The 16320-nt window shown below is 48.3% G+C and overlaps 1 protein-coding gene across 1 annotated transcript in view; it reads right to left on the reverse strand.

Annotated features, from left to right (window-relative positions):
- Window positions 1–16320, reverse strand: part of PNPLA7 (patatin like domain 7, lysophospholipase) — a 90481-nt gene that overhangs the window by 1125 nt on the left and 73036 nt on the right. The window contains exons 29-35 of the mRNA XM_071765713.1: window positions 16225–16294; window positions 14198–14314; window positions 12193–12341; window positions 10589–10741; window positions 7824–7931; window positions 4723–4807; window positions 759–862 (exon numbers count right to left, since the gene is read on the reverse strand). Of these exons, the coding sequence (XP_071621814.1) occupies window positions 759–862; window positions 4723–4807; window positions 7824–7931; window positions 10589–10741; window positions 12193–12341; window positions 14198–14314; window positions 16225–16294 (786 nt within the window). The remainder of the gene's footprint in view (window positions 1–758; window positions 863–4722; window positions 4808–7823; window positions 7932–10588; window positions 10742–12192; window positions 12342–14197; window positions 14315–16224; window positions 16295–16320) is intronic.

A 16320-nucleotide genomic window follows, 5' to 3' on the forward strand; every position in this document is an offset into this window, starting at 1 on the left:
GAGTTCCCACCATCTCCCTGCACAGCCCGTGCTGGTTGTTGTGGATCTCAGCCACACTTCCTGGGAAACATCTCCCCCTGTACCTAGCCAGGATTTGCTGTAGCCCAGGCTGTGTCTCTCACCTCTTGTCTTTGTGCTGAGCATCTCTGGTGCTGTCTCCTCCCCAGCCAGATCCTCTCTCTGCCTCCTCTCCTCCAAGCTGGAGGTGAGAGGAGACCTCATGGATCTCTTCAGCTGCCTCAAGGGAGCTGGGAATGAGGAGGGGAAAAGCCTCTGCTCCTGAGGGATGGGATAGGAGCAGAGGGAAGGGATGGAAGCTGCACCAGGGGAGGTTTAGGTTGGATGTTAGGAAATATGAGAGGGTTGTGAGGCATTGGGATGGCCCAGACAGTGGTGGAGTCCCCATCCCATTTAAAAGGCACTTGGAGCTGGTCCTTAAGGACAGGGTTTAGCAGTGAGATTGTGGTGTTGGTCCAAGGTTGGGCTGGATGATCCTGGAGGTCTCTTCCAACCCAAACATTCTGGGACTCTGTGATTCTGAGCTGGAGGCAGGAACTCCCTCAGCCCCTCCTGGTTCCACGGGCTCTCCAGCCCTTGCCAGCCAACCCACAGAGCTGTGTGCACTGTGTCTGCACTACATGAAAAACAAACTCAGTTCTGCACAGTCCCTTCCAGGTGCTTCTCTGAGTTTCCTTCCCAGCACCCCCACCCCAGCCAGGGCTCAGCAGGGCACAGGCACTGCCTGTTCCAGACCATACCGAGTCGGAGTCTTCTTCAGCCTGGGTGCTGACAAAATTGATATAATCATCCTTCTGGTTGTCCAGAATTTCTTCCTCGTATTCAGTCTGGTAGTCTGACTCATCTGAAGAGAGAGGAGAGAACAAACCCACTGGTGTCAGCTGGTGCTGAGAGGGGCAGAGAACACGGGGAGAGGACCAAGAGCTGTGGGTGCTGAGCAGCAGTGCAGGGCAGGTGCCTGCTGCCCACCTCAAACCACAAAATAAACTCTGTCCTCTGTGTCACCTGGTGTCCTGGAGCTTTCTAGAGCCTAAAGAGGCTGGGGCAGAGCAAGGGAACACAACCTGTCACCTGGTGGGTGCCAGCTGCCCAGCACGAGGGGACACAAATGCTGGAGTGGGGAGATGCTCTCATGTCCTTGTGAATCCTCCTCAGAAAGTTCCTGTCTCCCTCCCACCAGTCCAGACAGGACCCCAGGAACACTCCAGCAGATGTGCCTGGGAGCTGCTGATCTGAACCCCCTGGACACTTTGGTCCCAGATTCCCTGCAAACAGAGACTTCAGGCATGGGCTGAGCTCTTCCTGGGGCAGGATGATGGTTCTGTGTCTGACAACCTCTGCTCCACAGGGGACAGTGACATCTACACTGCCCTCCACAGAGGACAATCACCAATCCATCAGATTAACTTTGGGAAGATGAAGAGCTGCCCACTGGCAGCAGGAGATGCCAGAAAGTCCCCAGCACCCCAGCCCAGACAGAGATCAGGAAAGTCAATTCCAGGCCCTGGAGATGACTCCAGGGACTGATCCCAAACCCACAGCAGCGCAGGGGCTCCTCACCCATCCCAAACCCACAGCTCCTGGCAGCCACACAGGGCAGGTGCCAGGCAGGCACCTTTCTTTTCCACAGTTTCTGGCAGCAGAATGCAAGGTAAGAAATTAAAATAGCAGAAAAGCATTTGTGGGTTTTTTGTTGTTGTTTTTTTAATTATTTTTTACCCTAGCTTTTCCACCTCTGTCACGAGTTAATCTGAGTGTGCCATGAGCTGCAATCCCTGCTTTCCAGCCCACTGGTGAAGAACATGGCTCATGTTTAAACTGGACTCTTGATTAAGTATTTCTTTTGGGAACAGTCAATAGCATCTGCTCCACAATGCAGACAACAGCACAGTCTGTTCCACAGCATTTTCTTCTAACACAATAACTACAACCAACTGGTAGAACATTAGGATTAAAGACATTTGGTCTTTTTTCTTTTTTAATATTCTTTTTTTTTTTACTGTCAAGCAGAGAATTTTCATTATTTTACACTAAAAACACAACTGATGATCTTTGATAAAACACAGCAGAGAAACTGGAAACTCATTTGAAGAGCAACAGCCACCACAAACAGTAGTTTGCAGTTTACAGCTCCACCAAAACTGACTGCCATCCAAACCAAACCCCTTCATTTCCCAAGCACTATTCAGCATTTAACAGCTCTGTATATAAATTAAAAATAAACAGGAGCAGGGTGTCCCTTCTCACACAACCTGGGGAGCATTGGTGCTGCCTGGTGGAACCACTTTGTATGCAGCAAAGATGCAGGGGGTGACCTTGTGCCCAACAACTGTGTCCCCTGAGAGGTTTTGGGATGCCTCCTGCTTCAGCTGTTCTGCAGACCCAAGCATTTCACCCCAAAATTAACACCAGAATTAACACTGGGCTCTCCCACGTGGCTGCTGCTGCTGCCACTGCTCTGGGACTTCATCTCCTTCAGCCATCCCACCCTGGTCCCTCACCTCGACCTGGTTGTGGGGACAGCCTGAAGCACTGAAAATGAAATGCTTTGAAAAACAGGGCAGGAAACTGCTGTGGGAAATCACCCAAGTGCCTGCATGACTCTGACCCTCAGAAATCCTTTAACAATTGGGGATGGGCAGGGATGTGGCTGAGCCACCCTTGGAGGATGAGATCTCTGCTGCCCTGGCCATGGCCACAACCCTGTAAAACACAATTGCAGCTGAACAGAGACAGAAAATCCCAACTGAGGAAGCATTTGGATGCAGAACAGGAACAGCCACAAGTACAGCAGTGGCTCAGCTGTGAAATGAGCTTCTGCTCTCCTACAGACACCTCCCCACCTGCTCTCCAGCAGCACAGGAACCCTGGGGCCAGTGCAGAGCTTCACTTGGCTCCCCCTCTGCTCACCAGTTCCTGAGGAAAAAAGCCTCCCTTTTTTTTTCTTTTTTTTTTTTCTTCTTTTCTTTTTTTTTTTTTTCCTTTAATTTAAAAAATTGTTTCAATCACTGCTCTCAGCTTGCCCAAAAGTGGAGCAGCAGCTCGACTGCCTTCTCTCCCCAACAAACATGAGGCTTCTGCCTCAGAGGCTCTGCCTGCCAGGGTGTCTCACCCTTTGTCCTGACCCTTCTCCTTCTTCCACTCATGCAGAACATGATCACGGTCATTTTCTTTAGAAAAAAATTATCAGCATAATTTCTCCACCCAGCCTGACATTTGCAGGATGCTGTCAGGTCAGGTCAGAGCTGTTTGAAAGCCCTGAAGTCTGAGATCTTACTCAGGAAGAGATTTCCAGGGAGCAAAATAAAAAGGTTTAACCCCCTTTGGCAGTGCTGCCAAACAACACCCTGTTTTCTTACCCAGGTCAGAGATCTCACCACCATCACCAGCAGACAAACCCAAAGGTTTCACCAGCACAGATCAGGAACCATCTGATAACCACGAGGCTGCTGCCAGGGAGCTGCCATCCCCCATCTGAGCCCACCTCAGCCCAGACCAACAGCTCCAGAGAGCTTTTTAGCCAAGGCAATGCCATCCTGAAGGCACCCAGGGATGCCACATCCAGAGGAAGGTCCTACAGGCACTGAGAAGTGGGCAAGGTCCCTGCAGCTGGTGCACAGGATCACCCACAACATGAATATATATATATATATTTATATTTATATTTCCAGACACAGCATCCACCTGCATGATTCTCCTGCAATCCTCTTCCCTCCTCTGGGATCTCACAACCAGCAGCTTTCAGAATCCCTGAGGAGCCTCAGGCACCTCCCCATCCCCTCAGGGTCCCTCCTTGGCCCCAGATCTGTCCCCTCTCCGTGTCCCTTTGTGACACTCATGGCCTCACCCAGCAGAAAGTGGGACAAATGATCAGAAACTCCACGAGGGAGGAAGATGTGTCCCAGTTCACTGGTTCCAGCTCAGCAGTGCCCATGCCTTAAATAACCACGAGACATGAACCCTTCATTTGTGCTCACACTGCTGCTTCAGCCACATTTGATTAATATTTTCTTCACAGGCCATATGATTGCAATTAGCATTTCAAATTACCACAGGGACATCTCTCCAAACAGTCACAGATGGGAGCACTGCTAACTTTAGCTTTCCCTCTGCCAGAACAAGAAATCAGGAGGAGGGGAGAGACTGCTGATGCAGAGCACTGGTGGAACACTCCCAGGTTTCAGGCCCCCAAAGCTCTGATCCTTTTGGTGAAGGGACACACAGGGAACTGCTCCAGGAGCTTTGTGTGAAGGTGCAGGAGCCATCACCTTCTCCTCTTTAGTTCAGGAGTGGTTCCCATCACACAGGGAAAGCCATGGAGCCAGTCACTCAGTTCAGATCCTACCCGTGGCAGCAGGGGAAAAACAAAAAATCCTTCAGTCAAAGCTTTCCATCAGCTCCCCCTGTCTCCAGAGGCCCCAGATCCAAAGAGCAAAGCCCCTGGAAGGACAGGGGCCAGCAGGAGGGAACCCAAACCTGTCTGCAGGAGACAGAGACTCAGAGAAGGCAGAGGGGAGCAGGGATTCCTCCCACCAGGAACCCACAGCAGCCACGGGAGTCCCCACAGCAGAATCCCTCAGCTCCCACCCTCTCCCAGAGGAGGTACCTGGGGGGGACACTGGGGTGACCCCATCCAGCTCTGCTCAGCAGTCAGCCCAGAGCCAGCTCTGCCCTTCCCAAAGCTCCAGAACATCCCCCACTCACCATCTGCCACGGGAGCTTTCACGGGCTCAATCCTGGACACGATTTCTGCCAGGTCAGTGAAAGAGGTGGTGGGACAGGTCACGTTCTGGAACACAACAGTGAGTTTAAGTATGTTAACAAATAAACACACACACAAAAAATCCAAACAAGTCAAGATTGGAAAAAAATGATGTTGAGCAGACAAAGCTCCCAGACAAACCCATTCTCCATGACAGAGCCCTCAGAAGCCATCACTCATCAGTAATTCTCAAAGGTCTGGTGGCAGAGCTGGGATTCCCAAGTGAAACACTGGGACAATCCCTAATGGCTCCTTCTCCATCCACCCAACAAGAAGCTTTATTAAAGATTCAGCAAAGTACTGAAACGACCACAAAGACAAGAATCAGAGGGCCTGGGCTTGGTGTCAGACAGACAGTGTCATTTCATGTGTCTGTTCTCCAGAACTGCTTCTTTAGAAGTGGGACTGGCTGGGCTTTCACTTCCCTGGAGAGGAGAAGGAACCCCAGTGCTCAGCTGGGACAGACACCACGAGGTCCAGCCTGAGCCTACAGGATGATGCCTCAGGATGCTCCATGTGGCAGCAGCCCAGGCACTGAGGGGACCAGGACTCAGCTTTTCATCCCACCCAAACACTGTGTTGAGTGTTCTCCACTGTGAGAAGCTGCCAGCTCCAGTTTCTCCTCCAATAAAGCCCAACTCTGGCATTTAAGAACTGTTTTGCCATGCCCTGAGCAGCTCAACCTGCCTCCTGAGGGCCAAGCACAGGGACAGCCAATGGAAACCTGAACACCCTGGTTTAAAACCAGAGATTTTAATGAGCACAAACCCCTGGGGGAGAGGGACAGGGAAGAGCTGGCAGGGGACATGTCATGAGCTGCTGGAATTGCCATCCTTCTCAACACCCAGCCCTGTCCACAGGCTTCCAGACAGGGCAGTTTCTCAACACTGGGGTTTTATGAGCAATTCTTTGCTCTTCTGGCCAGAGCCCCAGTGCTATGAATCACACAGCCCCAGGGGGTGACAGCAGAAGCCCATTACAGCTGTAGCAGATTGCTCTCTCTTGACCTTTAATCCTTAACTCACTCCTGATGTAATTTAGCAAGGCTACAGCAAGGTGCAGATCCAGGACAAATAGCTGGTGGGGAGAAAAACCCAGAGGGAATTAAAGAAAAGATCTGTATGAAATGGAACAGCAGCAGCTTAGGACACACACTGTAAAATGTACAGAAGTGGGGAAGCTCTGAAGCTCAGTTTGAACATGAAGGAACCATCAAGAAGGGTCAGTCCAGGCTCATTCTGAACATCTGACCCAGCCCAGGGGCTGCTCCCCAGCACAGAAGGAGCATCCACACCTTCATTTTGTGCCATATGACTGGGTGAGGGGACCTGCAGGCTGCCCCCAGGCAGACACAGCAATTTGAGGAGAAAAATCTGTATTCTTGGGGTCACTGACACAGCTGATCCTACGTGTCCCCTGCTCAGGGACAGATCTGGGGTAGCTGCACCCCAAAGTCTCAGCACAGAGACTGGAATGGGACCCCTGGGAAACCAGGGGTCTGGAGGGGTTTGCTTTGCAAACAGGAATTTCATGTTTAAACACTTCCTCTCACTACTTTTAAGGATGAAACCAAACTCCCATCAGGTAACACGAGGCAAAAAAGTGTCTCAGGTTCATTGGAAACCTCACCTAAAACATTTGTGCTGAGATTTCTTTTTTTTTCTTCTCAAGAAGGAAAGAATTCTCTTTGGTACAATCTTTATTAAATAAATTAGAGGAGAAAGACAGTTACTATTGTAGTCTGCAAGATTATATTTAGCTTTGCCTATGAATAAGACTTCAGCAGACAAAACTTCCCTGAGGAGATCCAATTAGCAGAGCTGCTTTATTCTGTGCTGGGGAGAGCAAGGGTTGTGCAGTGAACACAGATTCCTGGTGATTGTCACTTCAGTATTTGCATTTTTCAAGCCAAGATAAACAGTGACTGAGTGACGAAAGCAAAGGAAAAGTCTCTAAATTATTAAAGAGTTGGAGTTTTAAAGTAAAAACTCCGTGCTGCTGATGACATGGTAAGCACAGTGCTCAGCTCTCTGAGATATTGAACACTCCAGAAATAGCTGAAGAACTACAACACACTGAGTATTAAACCTTTGCTAATGAAAGCCAAGTTAAAAATATCAGCTGTTATCCTTGGAAGATAACAAAGCTAAAGGACTTAAATGACTCTAATGGACTGAGGAAAAAAAGAAAAAGATAAACAGCCCAGTGGCCCAGGGGGAGTCTGAAATCTGTGTTATTCTGTGGAAATCAGAAGAATTCTGGTATTCTACTGAAGCAGAAGTCAGACAAAAAAAAACAAACTGTTTTTTACTGAATTTGAGAGTTTTCAGAAGAAGAGCAGAAGACCTATTACGTTCTGGGGAGAAGAGCCTGGACCTGAGCCTTGGTGAGGGTTTGGGGGAATGAGTGGAGCTGCTGGTTCCTGCTCCATAACCTGGGAGCTTCAGTCACTCTCCTGCACTCATTATTTTCCTGCTCTTGGTGCCTCAGCAATCAGCACTTTCTGCCTCGTTACCAAGAGCTCTGCAGAAATTCAGTGACAGGCAAAGTCTGCACTGAGCCCCTGAGATCCCTGCTCTCCAGGGCAGTGGAAAAGCCAGAAAACTGGGTAGGTTGTGTTAAATGTTCCATGTGCTGCCTGATGTACAGGTGTAAGAGGATGATTTAGCTGAAATATTACCCTGAATTACAGTACCTCATACAACGTGCAGTTTAAAAATAAGTCTTCTTTAAAAGAGGAACATTTGTCACAGCAATTATTCTGTTTGAGCTCGTTAGCAGTGGGATACAGAAATCAGAGGATGAAATGGGACATAAAACCATCCCTGAGACACAATTGCCTCTCCCTTGGCTCCTCCTCAGGACACCTGAACACCCCCCAGCATTACCCTGTCTGAACCCAGGGGCAGAAGGAGCAGTTGTGCTCCACACCTCAGACCCAGCTCCCATCCCTGCCCATCTTCCCAGTAAAAACCTGCCCAGTCCTGCCCAGTGCCTGCTCCTGTGGCTCCTGCAGGACGGGGCATTTACACCCAACACTTACCTCAGTTTTGGATTTGCAAGTTTCTTGTCTGTCTGTCAGCATCTTGTCAAGGACCCCACTCCTGCACCAGACATTAAACACTGTTTTCCCATGCTGATATCCCACCTCCTGGAAGAAAAAAAAAAAAAAAAAAAAAAAGAGTCAGAGGGAAAAAGGGGATTAAAAGCTAAAAACCCCACTGTGTCACATCTTTTACAAACCAGTAGGCAGTCTCTGGATCTACCCCAAAGCCAGGATGTCCCTTTGCCACCTTTCAGCCTCAGCTACACAAAGTGTTCAGCTGAAGAATTAGGGGAATGATTAAGCAAACAAGGTGCTATTTTAAGTCCAAATGCTAACTCGACTTCTGACCCCACAGCATGAAATGAAAAGCACCACCTGACATCCTGACAACTATTTTTACAGCAGAGGCTCCAAGCAGGCTGTTCACAGAAAAATGCCATATAAAGAGAAGCTCAGGTGCAGAAGTCTAAGCCCTTGCAGTGCTGGCTCTTTCCTTGGAAGAAGCCAACACCAGTGAATTTGTCTTCTCTCTTTTTGGCTCAAGAATAGCCAAGAAACCAAAAGCAAAGTTACCATAAAGCACCCAGTCCAAAAATCTCTTGCAATGAGGGAAGCCAATGAGGCAGCTCTGAGATTGCAAGCATCAGTTTTTGCTGGAGCAGAAAGGATGCTCATGGACAACCCCAAACACAGGAGCTCCACGTTCCTCTCATTTCAAAGCAAAAAGCAACTTGGCACAGCACTGTGCCACCAGCATGGAAACCACTGAAAATAAACCTATTGCTCCAAGTTTTTTTCTAACAAGGCAGCAGAAATGGTGTTGAAAAATCAAACTGAGAGGATGGAGCAACAGGTGGCAGGAGGCCTGGATCCCATTTCTCACACTAAACATCAGGTTGTGTGGGCACTGGGAGTGCTGGAGCAGCCCTGGCTGAGCTGGTTTTGTCTTTCCTCTGCCTTTTGACCCAAGGTTCCAAGCATGAGAGGCACCCAGGCTGGAATTCACCTCTCACAGCTCCTCAGGGGGGATGTGAACAGGGATGTGACAGCTCTGCAGCTGGCTGGGTCAGGCTGAGCCAGGGATCCCCAGCTCTGGGAAACAACACAGAGCCAACTCATCACTCAGCTGATACAGGAGAGGGGTTTGGAAAAGCAGAGAGGATTTCTGTTCTTTTGAACGTGCTGAAGGGATGGATGGTGCCTGTTTCTATTTTTTGTAACAGCTGAAATCAAACCCCCACTACTTCATAGCAGTAGTCATTCCATCACTACTCTACCAGTGATGGAATCCTTAGGATGCCCTTAGGGTCAGCATGATTTAAAATTTCCCTGTGGAAAAAAGTTATTTATCTACACTGCAAAGAGGGGAAGTCCAGGTGGGTGCTGCCCCTCCACACCTGCAGCATCTCCTGCCAAGAACAGCAATACCTTGAGGAACCACTTTGCTTGAGTTCTGTTCCACTGAGAAAAAATCTCAGTCATCTTTAAATCTCTTTAATGACATCAAATTAGACAGAGACAGCACAATGACTTGACAGCTCACTCTCTGTTCCTGTGATGAACTCCCAGACCCCTCATCAAGGTTTTCAAAGTGACCAGGGCACTCCATCTAGTGAAGGAAATTATCTTAGATCCACCCTTGGCAGACAGCAGTGTTTGCCCAGGAGCTATGAGACACCAAATATCCTTGAGAAAATATTTATCCCAGGGTATAAACCACCACCCAGCTGGTGGTCTGGAAGAGCTGCTCTCCTAAGGACTCCCTCACATGCCAGTCTCTAGGGCTCACTGGTATTTCTGGCTTTGGTTTGTATTTATAAGGCAGTATCAGAGAAATCAGCCTGCAGCCTAAGGAGTATTGGAGGTTCTCACTGTATCTATAAAGGAGATCAAATTACCCACTGCTTGTGGGTTTTGTTTGGTTTTTTTTTTCCAGCCTAGAAGAAGAGCACATCTGGGCAGAAACACCTGAAGATGGAAGATGCTTGCATGGCTGAAGCAAACAAAGAATGGAGAGACAGTGAAATAACATCCTTGACAAGAGGCAAAGACCCAGCAGTGCCATCATTACCTCAGCCTGGGCTGAGAGAGTTTTCCTGGGAATGCTGAATGATGTCACTAACACAATTCCCACATCTGGAGCCAGCTCTTCCCATGTTGGCTTCTCACATGTAAACAAAATGAAACCCCAGAGACCTGTACCCTGGTTCCACCCTTTTTACAACATCCTTCCAGTGACACTGGTGCCATTCCCTGATACTCTATCAGGTGCAGAGGAATTCTGGATGATGCATTTTATTAATAGAGGTGTTGAAACGTTAACTGAGCCAGAGACTCCAGCACGCTGCCCTCCATTTCAGTGATTCCCAGCCTCCCCTACAGATTTCTTCAAATCCTTCATGTGACAACAAGCTGCAGAATGGAGAGGAATGGCACCTCCTGACAAACCCCAAGTGCCCCAAGCAGCTCAGCCTCCCAAGGGCTTTCACCAAGCAGCTGAACAAGAATTGTCATGAAACAGGGCAACTGATCCGTTCACAGGTCATTACAGAAACAAGATTACTAACTTGATTTCTGCTCTTAATCCAATCTCCCAGCCCTGCTATCATCCCACAGCATCATTTACTGCCAATTATTCACTCCCTGCCTCCCCACTCCTCGGACTCCCAACAGCTCCAGCACCACGAGCCTGCAGAGCTCTGGGAAACAGCAAGATTGGGGTGGGGGGAGGAAGGGAACTGCCTTCCCCAGGAGGCACTTACACAGATTTCATCGAATTTCCCAAAATCCAGGGTCCTGTAGCGGTCAATGGGGGGCCGGATGTACTCGCAGTAGTCGCTGCTCTTCACCATCTCCAGCTGCCGCACGCAGCACACGTACGCCAGCCGGGTCTGGATCTCTGCCATGTTCAGCACCTGCCAGGCACAACAACCACCAGGAATTCAGAAATTTCATTTCAGCATGAAACACACCCCGGGTTCAAAAAGGAGGAAAAGCGAGTTATCTATCGATTTTTTTGTTATTTCTCCAAGAGCAGGGGGAAGCTTGCTGAAGCCTTGGGCATCAGCACCTCTGTTTCCCAGGCAGAGGGGACAGAGCTGAGGAGTCTCCACAATCCTCAGCAGAAAGGGAACTGATTTCAAACCTATCCCTACAGGTCAAGGTTGAGCTGAGGCTCTCACACCAGGATACATTGGAGCCTTAAGACAGAGAGATCTGTGCTGAGAGGGGAACCTGACCCAGCCTGAGACAGGAACCAGTGATGAGCTCTGCAGGACCAGGGCAGAGATTTCACAGAGTAGTTGAAGTTGGAAGGGACCTCTTGGGGTAAGACAGAAATCAATGATGAGCTCTACAGGACCAGGGCAGAGATTTCACAAAATGGTTGAGGTTGGGAGGGACCTTTCAGTTTTTCCCAGTCCAGCCCTGCTGGCACAGCCAGGATCACCTGGGCTTGGCTGTCTAAGACCATGTCCAGCAGAATCCTGAGTTTCTCCCCAGACAGACACTCTGCAACCTCTCTGGTTTCACCACCCCCAGTACAAAAAACATTTTCAGGTTTTCCCATGCCTGCTCTTGGCTGGGCAGCTGTACGAGTTCACTGGGCTCTACTGAGAAGAGATGGAGTTTTCCATTTTCCTCACCAAACCACTACATGGGAGCAGGACCCTTCTGCCCAGGCACCAACTCCAAAAGGCTCAGAGAGACCAAACCTTTCCAGGGAATGGAGTTGTTACAGAGGAAAAACTTTGGATTACAAAGCAGTATGCACAGCTTGTAGTATTTTCCCTAACTTTGGGAAGCACAAACAAGTATTTTGCTTCCAGTTCCAACAGGTCAATGTGCTAATTGTAGTTGGAAGGGGGGAATTAAAACCAGCATTCACTTGGGGGACAGCTGCAGAGCCAGATAATTTAGGAAATGAAGAGTAAGTAGCAAAGCTGGCCTGACTGCATGCAACAAGAAAAAAAATAATCATACTCTGCAGCCCAGTGTTTATCAATAGCAATCATGTTAATTACTGCCTGGTGCTGAAATCACCCTAAATTAACAGCTCAGAGACATTCAGGACAGAAACACTGAATTGCTTTCAACTGGTAAAGTTTGTAAACTCTGACATTATTAAACCTTATTGCACCTCTTAGAAAAGGTTTCATTGCTCTAACAATTCTACCACTCTCTTCCCAGACTGGGGCTCTGCCCTCTCCCAGTTCCGTGCCTTTCCTTTGGGAAAAAGGGGTTCCCAGTTTGCTTTTTCCATAAGCAGGAGCTCAAACCAAAGAAAGGAGATGTGCTGCACCCTGAACAAACAAGGAGCAGCCTGCAGCTCTGTGCAGGGAGCCTGCTGCCATTTGGTATGCAATACCTTGACTTTTTCAGCCAGTGGATTCCACTTCTTCCAGAGCAGCCACCAGCCAGACAAGCAGTCCCCATAGTTGGTGAGGTCGGTCTCGTCCCGGCTCCCCACGTCGATGGCAATCACCACCTTGGCACCCATGGACTTGGCCACATCAGCTGGGGGGAGAGAAGCTGGACTCAGAACCAGCACTGCTGCTGCTCCCAGGAGTTCTCTGAAAAGCCTCAGCAGAACCCTTTGCAACCAATCTGCCCCCAGAACATTCCCCCAGGGAGGCTCCCACCCCCCTGCTCCATGGTCACAGCCCCTGGGGTGCTGCTTGCTGGCTCCAGGTGAACCCCCTCTGGGTGAGCTCTGGGTGAACATCACCCCTGGGGGACATTGTCCCCAGATCAGACTGGCAGGATGACCTGACTCATCCTGAGGTCACAGTGTCACCAAATGTAGGGCAGGAGCAGGGGAGGGGAGGTGGGACACACACACAGCTCAGGTCCACACTCACACCACGTTAGGTGTAACAGGAAAGAGCAAATTACACCCTTGTTAATTCTGTCTCCTCAAGCTTTACTCAGGAGAAGAAAAGCTCTGGGGATCTCTAGAGAGAACCACTGGCCTTAAAGAGGAGGCAGTGGTGCAGGGGCAGCCCTGCAGGTTAAGGAAAGGAGCAGACCCAGGAACAAGGAGAGGAGGGGAGGATCTGAGTCCATGGAAAGCTTCAGGATCCAAGAGAAAGATTCCTGTTTGGAAGTGGGAGAGAAACGAGGCAACACTTGAAGGTCATCAAAAGGACTTTTGGATGGAGGGAAGATGCAGGCAAGTGCCAAGAGAGAGGAAAAAAAGGACATATACCTCACACAATCAATTTCTATTTCTTCCACACCCCCAGAGTCCAGGATAGTTGCAGTTGCCAGAATAGTTATTGCGTAGGAAAACCACAGCTCTGAAGAGCCAGTTTACAAGCTTAATTTAGACACTTATTTAAATCAGATCTTTTCTGTAACTTGAGTTTGCATTCCTGGGTCTGTTCAGGCTCTTGTGTCTTTCCCACCCAGTCTCACCCACATTTGCTGCTTTGCCCTCCCCAGTATGAGCAGGTGGGAAAGGTGCCTTGGTTTGAGTTCATCCTCTTTTGCTGACAGACACAAGCAAAGAGCATTTGATTTTGGGGCTCTATTTTGTGTTATTCCCATTTCTATTTTGTTTTGGTTTTTTTTTTAAGCAAATACAGCCCCAATGGAAAAATACTGTTTGTTTGTTTTTTTCTTGAACATGCAAGTGATTTTGGGTGCTTGGATGTGGAGTCCCCAGCTGAGATTCCTTCCCCTTCCTTTGTACAGTTATAGCCACAAACTCCAATGCCACCACACCTTTCTATCCTGGCCACCCTCCTGAACACCCAACTTCCAAAAATTCCTGACTGTGAGGACATCCCTGACGTAAACCCCATCCCAAACACACACCAGTCAACTCCTACACCTGAGACCCTTTTGGGTTCAGCCCTCAGAACATCTCAAACTCCCCATCACTCTTTTGAACGTGTGATGCCACCTTTGCCAAGAGCTTGGAGCTAAACCAAGGCACAAGGGGCTGCCAGCTGAGGCTCTGGGTGACACCAGTCTGAACAACAGAGTTGATGCTGTTGCTTTCTCAGAATTATTCCTGATTCAACTCACGCTTTTTGAAAAAGAAACTTCAAGGTACACTGTATGTTTGCAGTTTAACTTCTGCTCCTCCCTTTCTGTGAGCATTGAAATAAACCCAAAATGAGATTGGAATTAGATGTTCAGAATATGTCTATGAGGAAATACTTCATAACAAAAAAATCATCTTAATAAAGCCATGGTAAAGCAAACACCTTGGAAACTGAGAAAAGTGACTCACAGCTATCATGAGATTAAAGGTGTCTGCAGCATTTTCTCTTTTTTTTTTTTTTGAGGGAGAAAGGGTGAGGTTTTACAGGCTGACTGATGGGTTTTGTTCTGCTCCATCTTCCCCAGCAGATCTGTGCACCTACCAGGAAGGTTGTTGATGTACCCTCCATCCATCAGGAGATGCCCATCCTTGGGGTCACAGAGAGGTGGCATGTACCCAGACAGGGACATGCTGGCCCGGACATATCTCCAGAGAGAGCCTGCAGGAATGAGAGGAGGGAACAGCACCACTGGTAATTACTGCCCAGGAGCTAGGGAAGGCTTTTGCACTCATTAAAATAATCAGGAGATAGAGGCTCTCCTGAGGATGATGGAAAGTTATTAAAGCAGTTTATTACTTTCTATACCATAATCCTGGCCAGGGAAAAAAAAAAAAAAAGGTTATTCAGACATACTATCAGGCATTAGAAAGCAGAGTTTCAAGGCCATGCCTCATATTTATTGCCTTCAAGGAAATTTCAGCAGATGCCTGACTGTGGGGATCATCTTTAGTGCTTTGCTGAGCTCACACTGATCAGGAAAGGCAAAGGCAAAGGGAAGAGGAACAATAACCAGACTGAAGCAGAGTCAGAGCTATTGTGCTGCACAGAGATCCACAACACCCAGACTTTGAGCAGGAGCTGAACATGAAATACACATCCTGGAGGAGCCCTGAAGTCCTGTTGTCCCTGCTCTGGAAAAAACAGGAATCTTCACTTGGAAAACCAGTGTTTGTGTTGATCTTATCTCAGACATTTCTGTTATTGCAGCAAGGCAGAAGGTTGCAATCTTTACAGCTGTTAGAAACATTAATTTAAATCAAGTAGAAATCGATTGGAAACATTTCCAGTCCAATTCTGCTTCAGGCTCCTATTTACTGAGTTGTCTCTCAGCATTGGCAGACACTGCCCTGCCAGGGAGGCTCCTCTGAGAAGGGAGTCTTTAAAAGATCAAAAATCACCCTTGCAGTGTTAGCTCCCTTCTCACTAATTAACTCACTCCTTGGTTCCTCAAACAGCAATTCTCTCCAGCAGACTGGGAATTGATTTTTTTATATATATTTTCTTTTTTAAATACAGAGCAGCTCTGTTTCTAATTATAAGCTCAACACTCCTACTGCTCAGCACAGGTCAATCCTGACAGATTTGGGGTTTACTATTAATAGTTTCAGTTGAGTTGGAACATTCACCCAAGAAAAATGTGTTACAGGTGGAACCAGGATGGGCAACTCCATCACCTGGGAGCTTCCTTCCTCTCCTTGCAGTGAGTTCTGGAGATGTCCATACCCATCCTCCAGCTGTTTCTATCCTCTTATTAAACTCCCCCAGCAGCTGGATGGTTTCCTGACCTCAACTGACTTAACCTGCTGTAGAACAGGAACACAAAACCTCAAAGAAAGGTTAATCCTTTCTCTGCTTGTTTTAATTTTCTTGGTTGTCCTTGGTCAGCCAAGTCCAGTTTTGTGTCAGGGTTCTGTAGCACAGGGATGGGGGGCAGGGGGACCTCACCTCTTCCAGATCCAAAGGCAAAACATCAGAGATGTGGCAGCAAAGGCTTCTGCATTTTGAGTCACTGGACCCTTACCCCAAAGAGACAAAATCTGAGGAAAGGGTCCCAAGGGGTCCCAAAGGGTCCCAAGGGGCTGCCAGCACCTCCTGGCAGCAGAGCAGAGAGCTCAGTCCTGTCACCTCTGCCCAGTCACTAAAATCCATCACAGTTTTCCACCAGAAAACCAAAGAGGACTGGGCACAAACACAAACCTAACCCAGGCTTCAGGCACTGGAGTGTCTTTCTTTTTAAAAAAGGTTCATTTAGGAGGAACTGGAATCGTAAAATGTTTTGGTTGCATTAGCTCTGATTTATGGCTGCAACACCTGCACTTCACAGGATGTTTTAAGGAAACAGAATGGTGCCAATGGGCTCATTTTTTCTCTGTGAATATAACAACATCTCATTTTATTTCTTCCCAACAGCTCTGGCCCTTGTTATCTGTGTTCCACCACAGTTTGGTGCTCAGCAAATAACAGAGGAGGGAGAAATGAAAGGCAAAACAAATCTAACAGCAAGGAAAATCCCAGGAACAAGGGGTGGCACAAAGTCTCACATCATTATTTACCACCAGCACACTCACCATCTGTGTGGACCCTCATGGCTGAGGCTGTGATGTCTGTTGTGATGGTGAAGTAAGGAATCCACAGATCCTGCAACACAGGAGGTCCCAGTTTTA

This window comes from Heliangelus exortis, chromosome 22 (assembly GCF_036169615.1).
Source record: "Heliangelus exortis chromosome 22, bHelExo1.hap1, whole genome shotgun sequence".
Lineage (NCBI taxonomy): Eukaryota > Metazoa > Chordata > Aves > Apodiformes > Trochilidae > Heliangelus > Heliangelus exortis.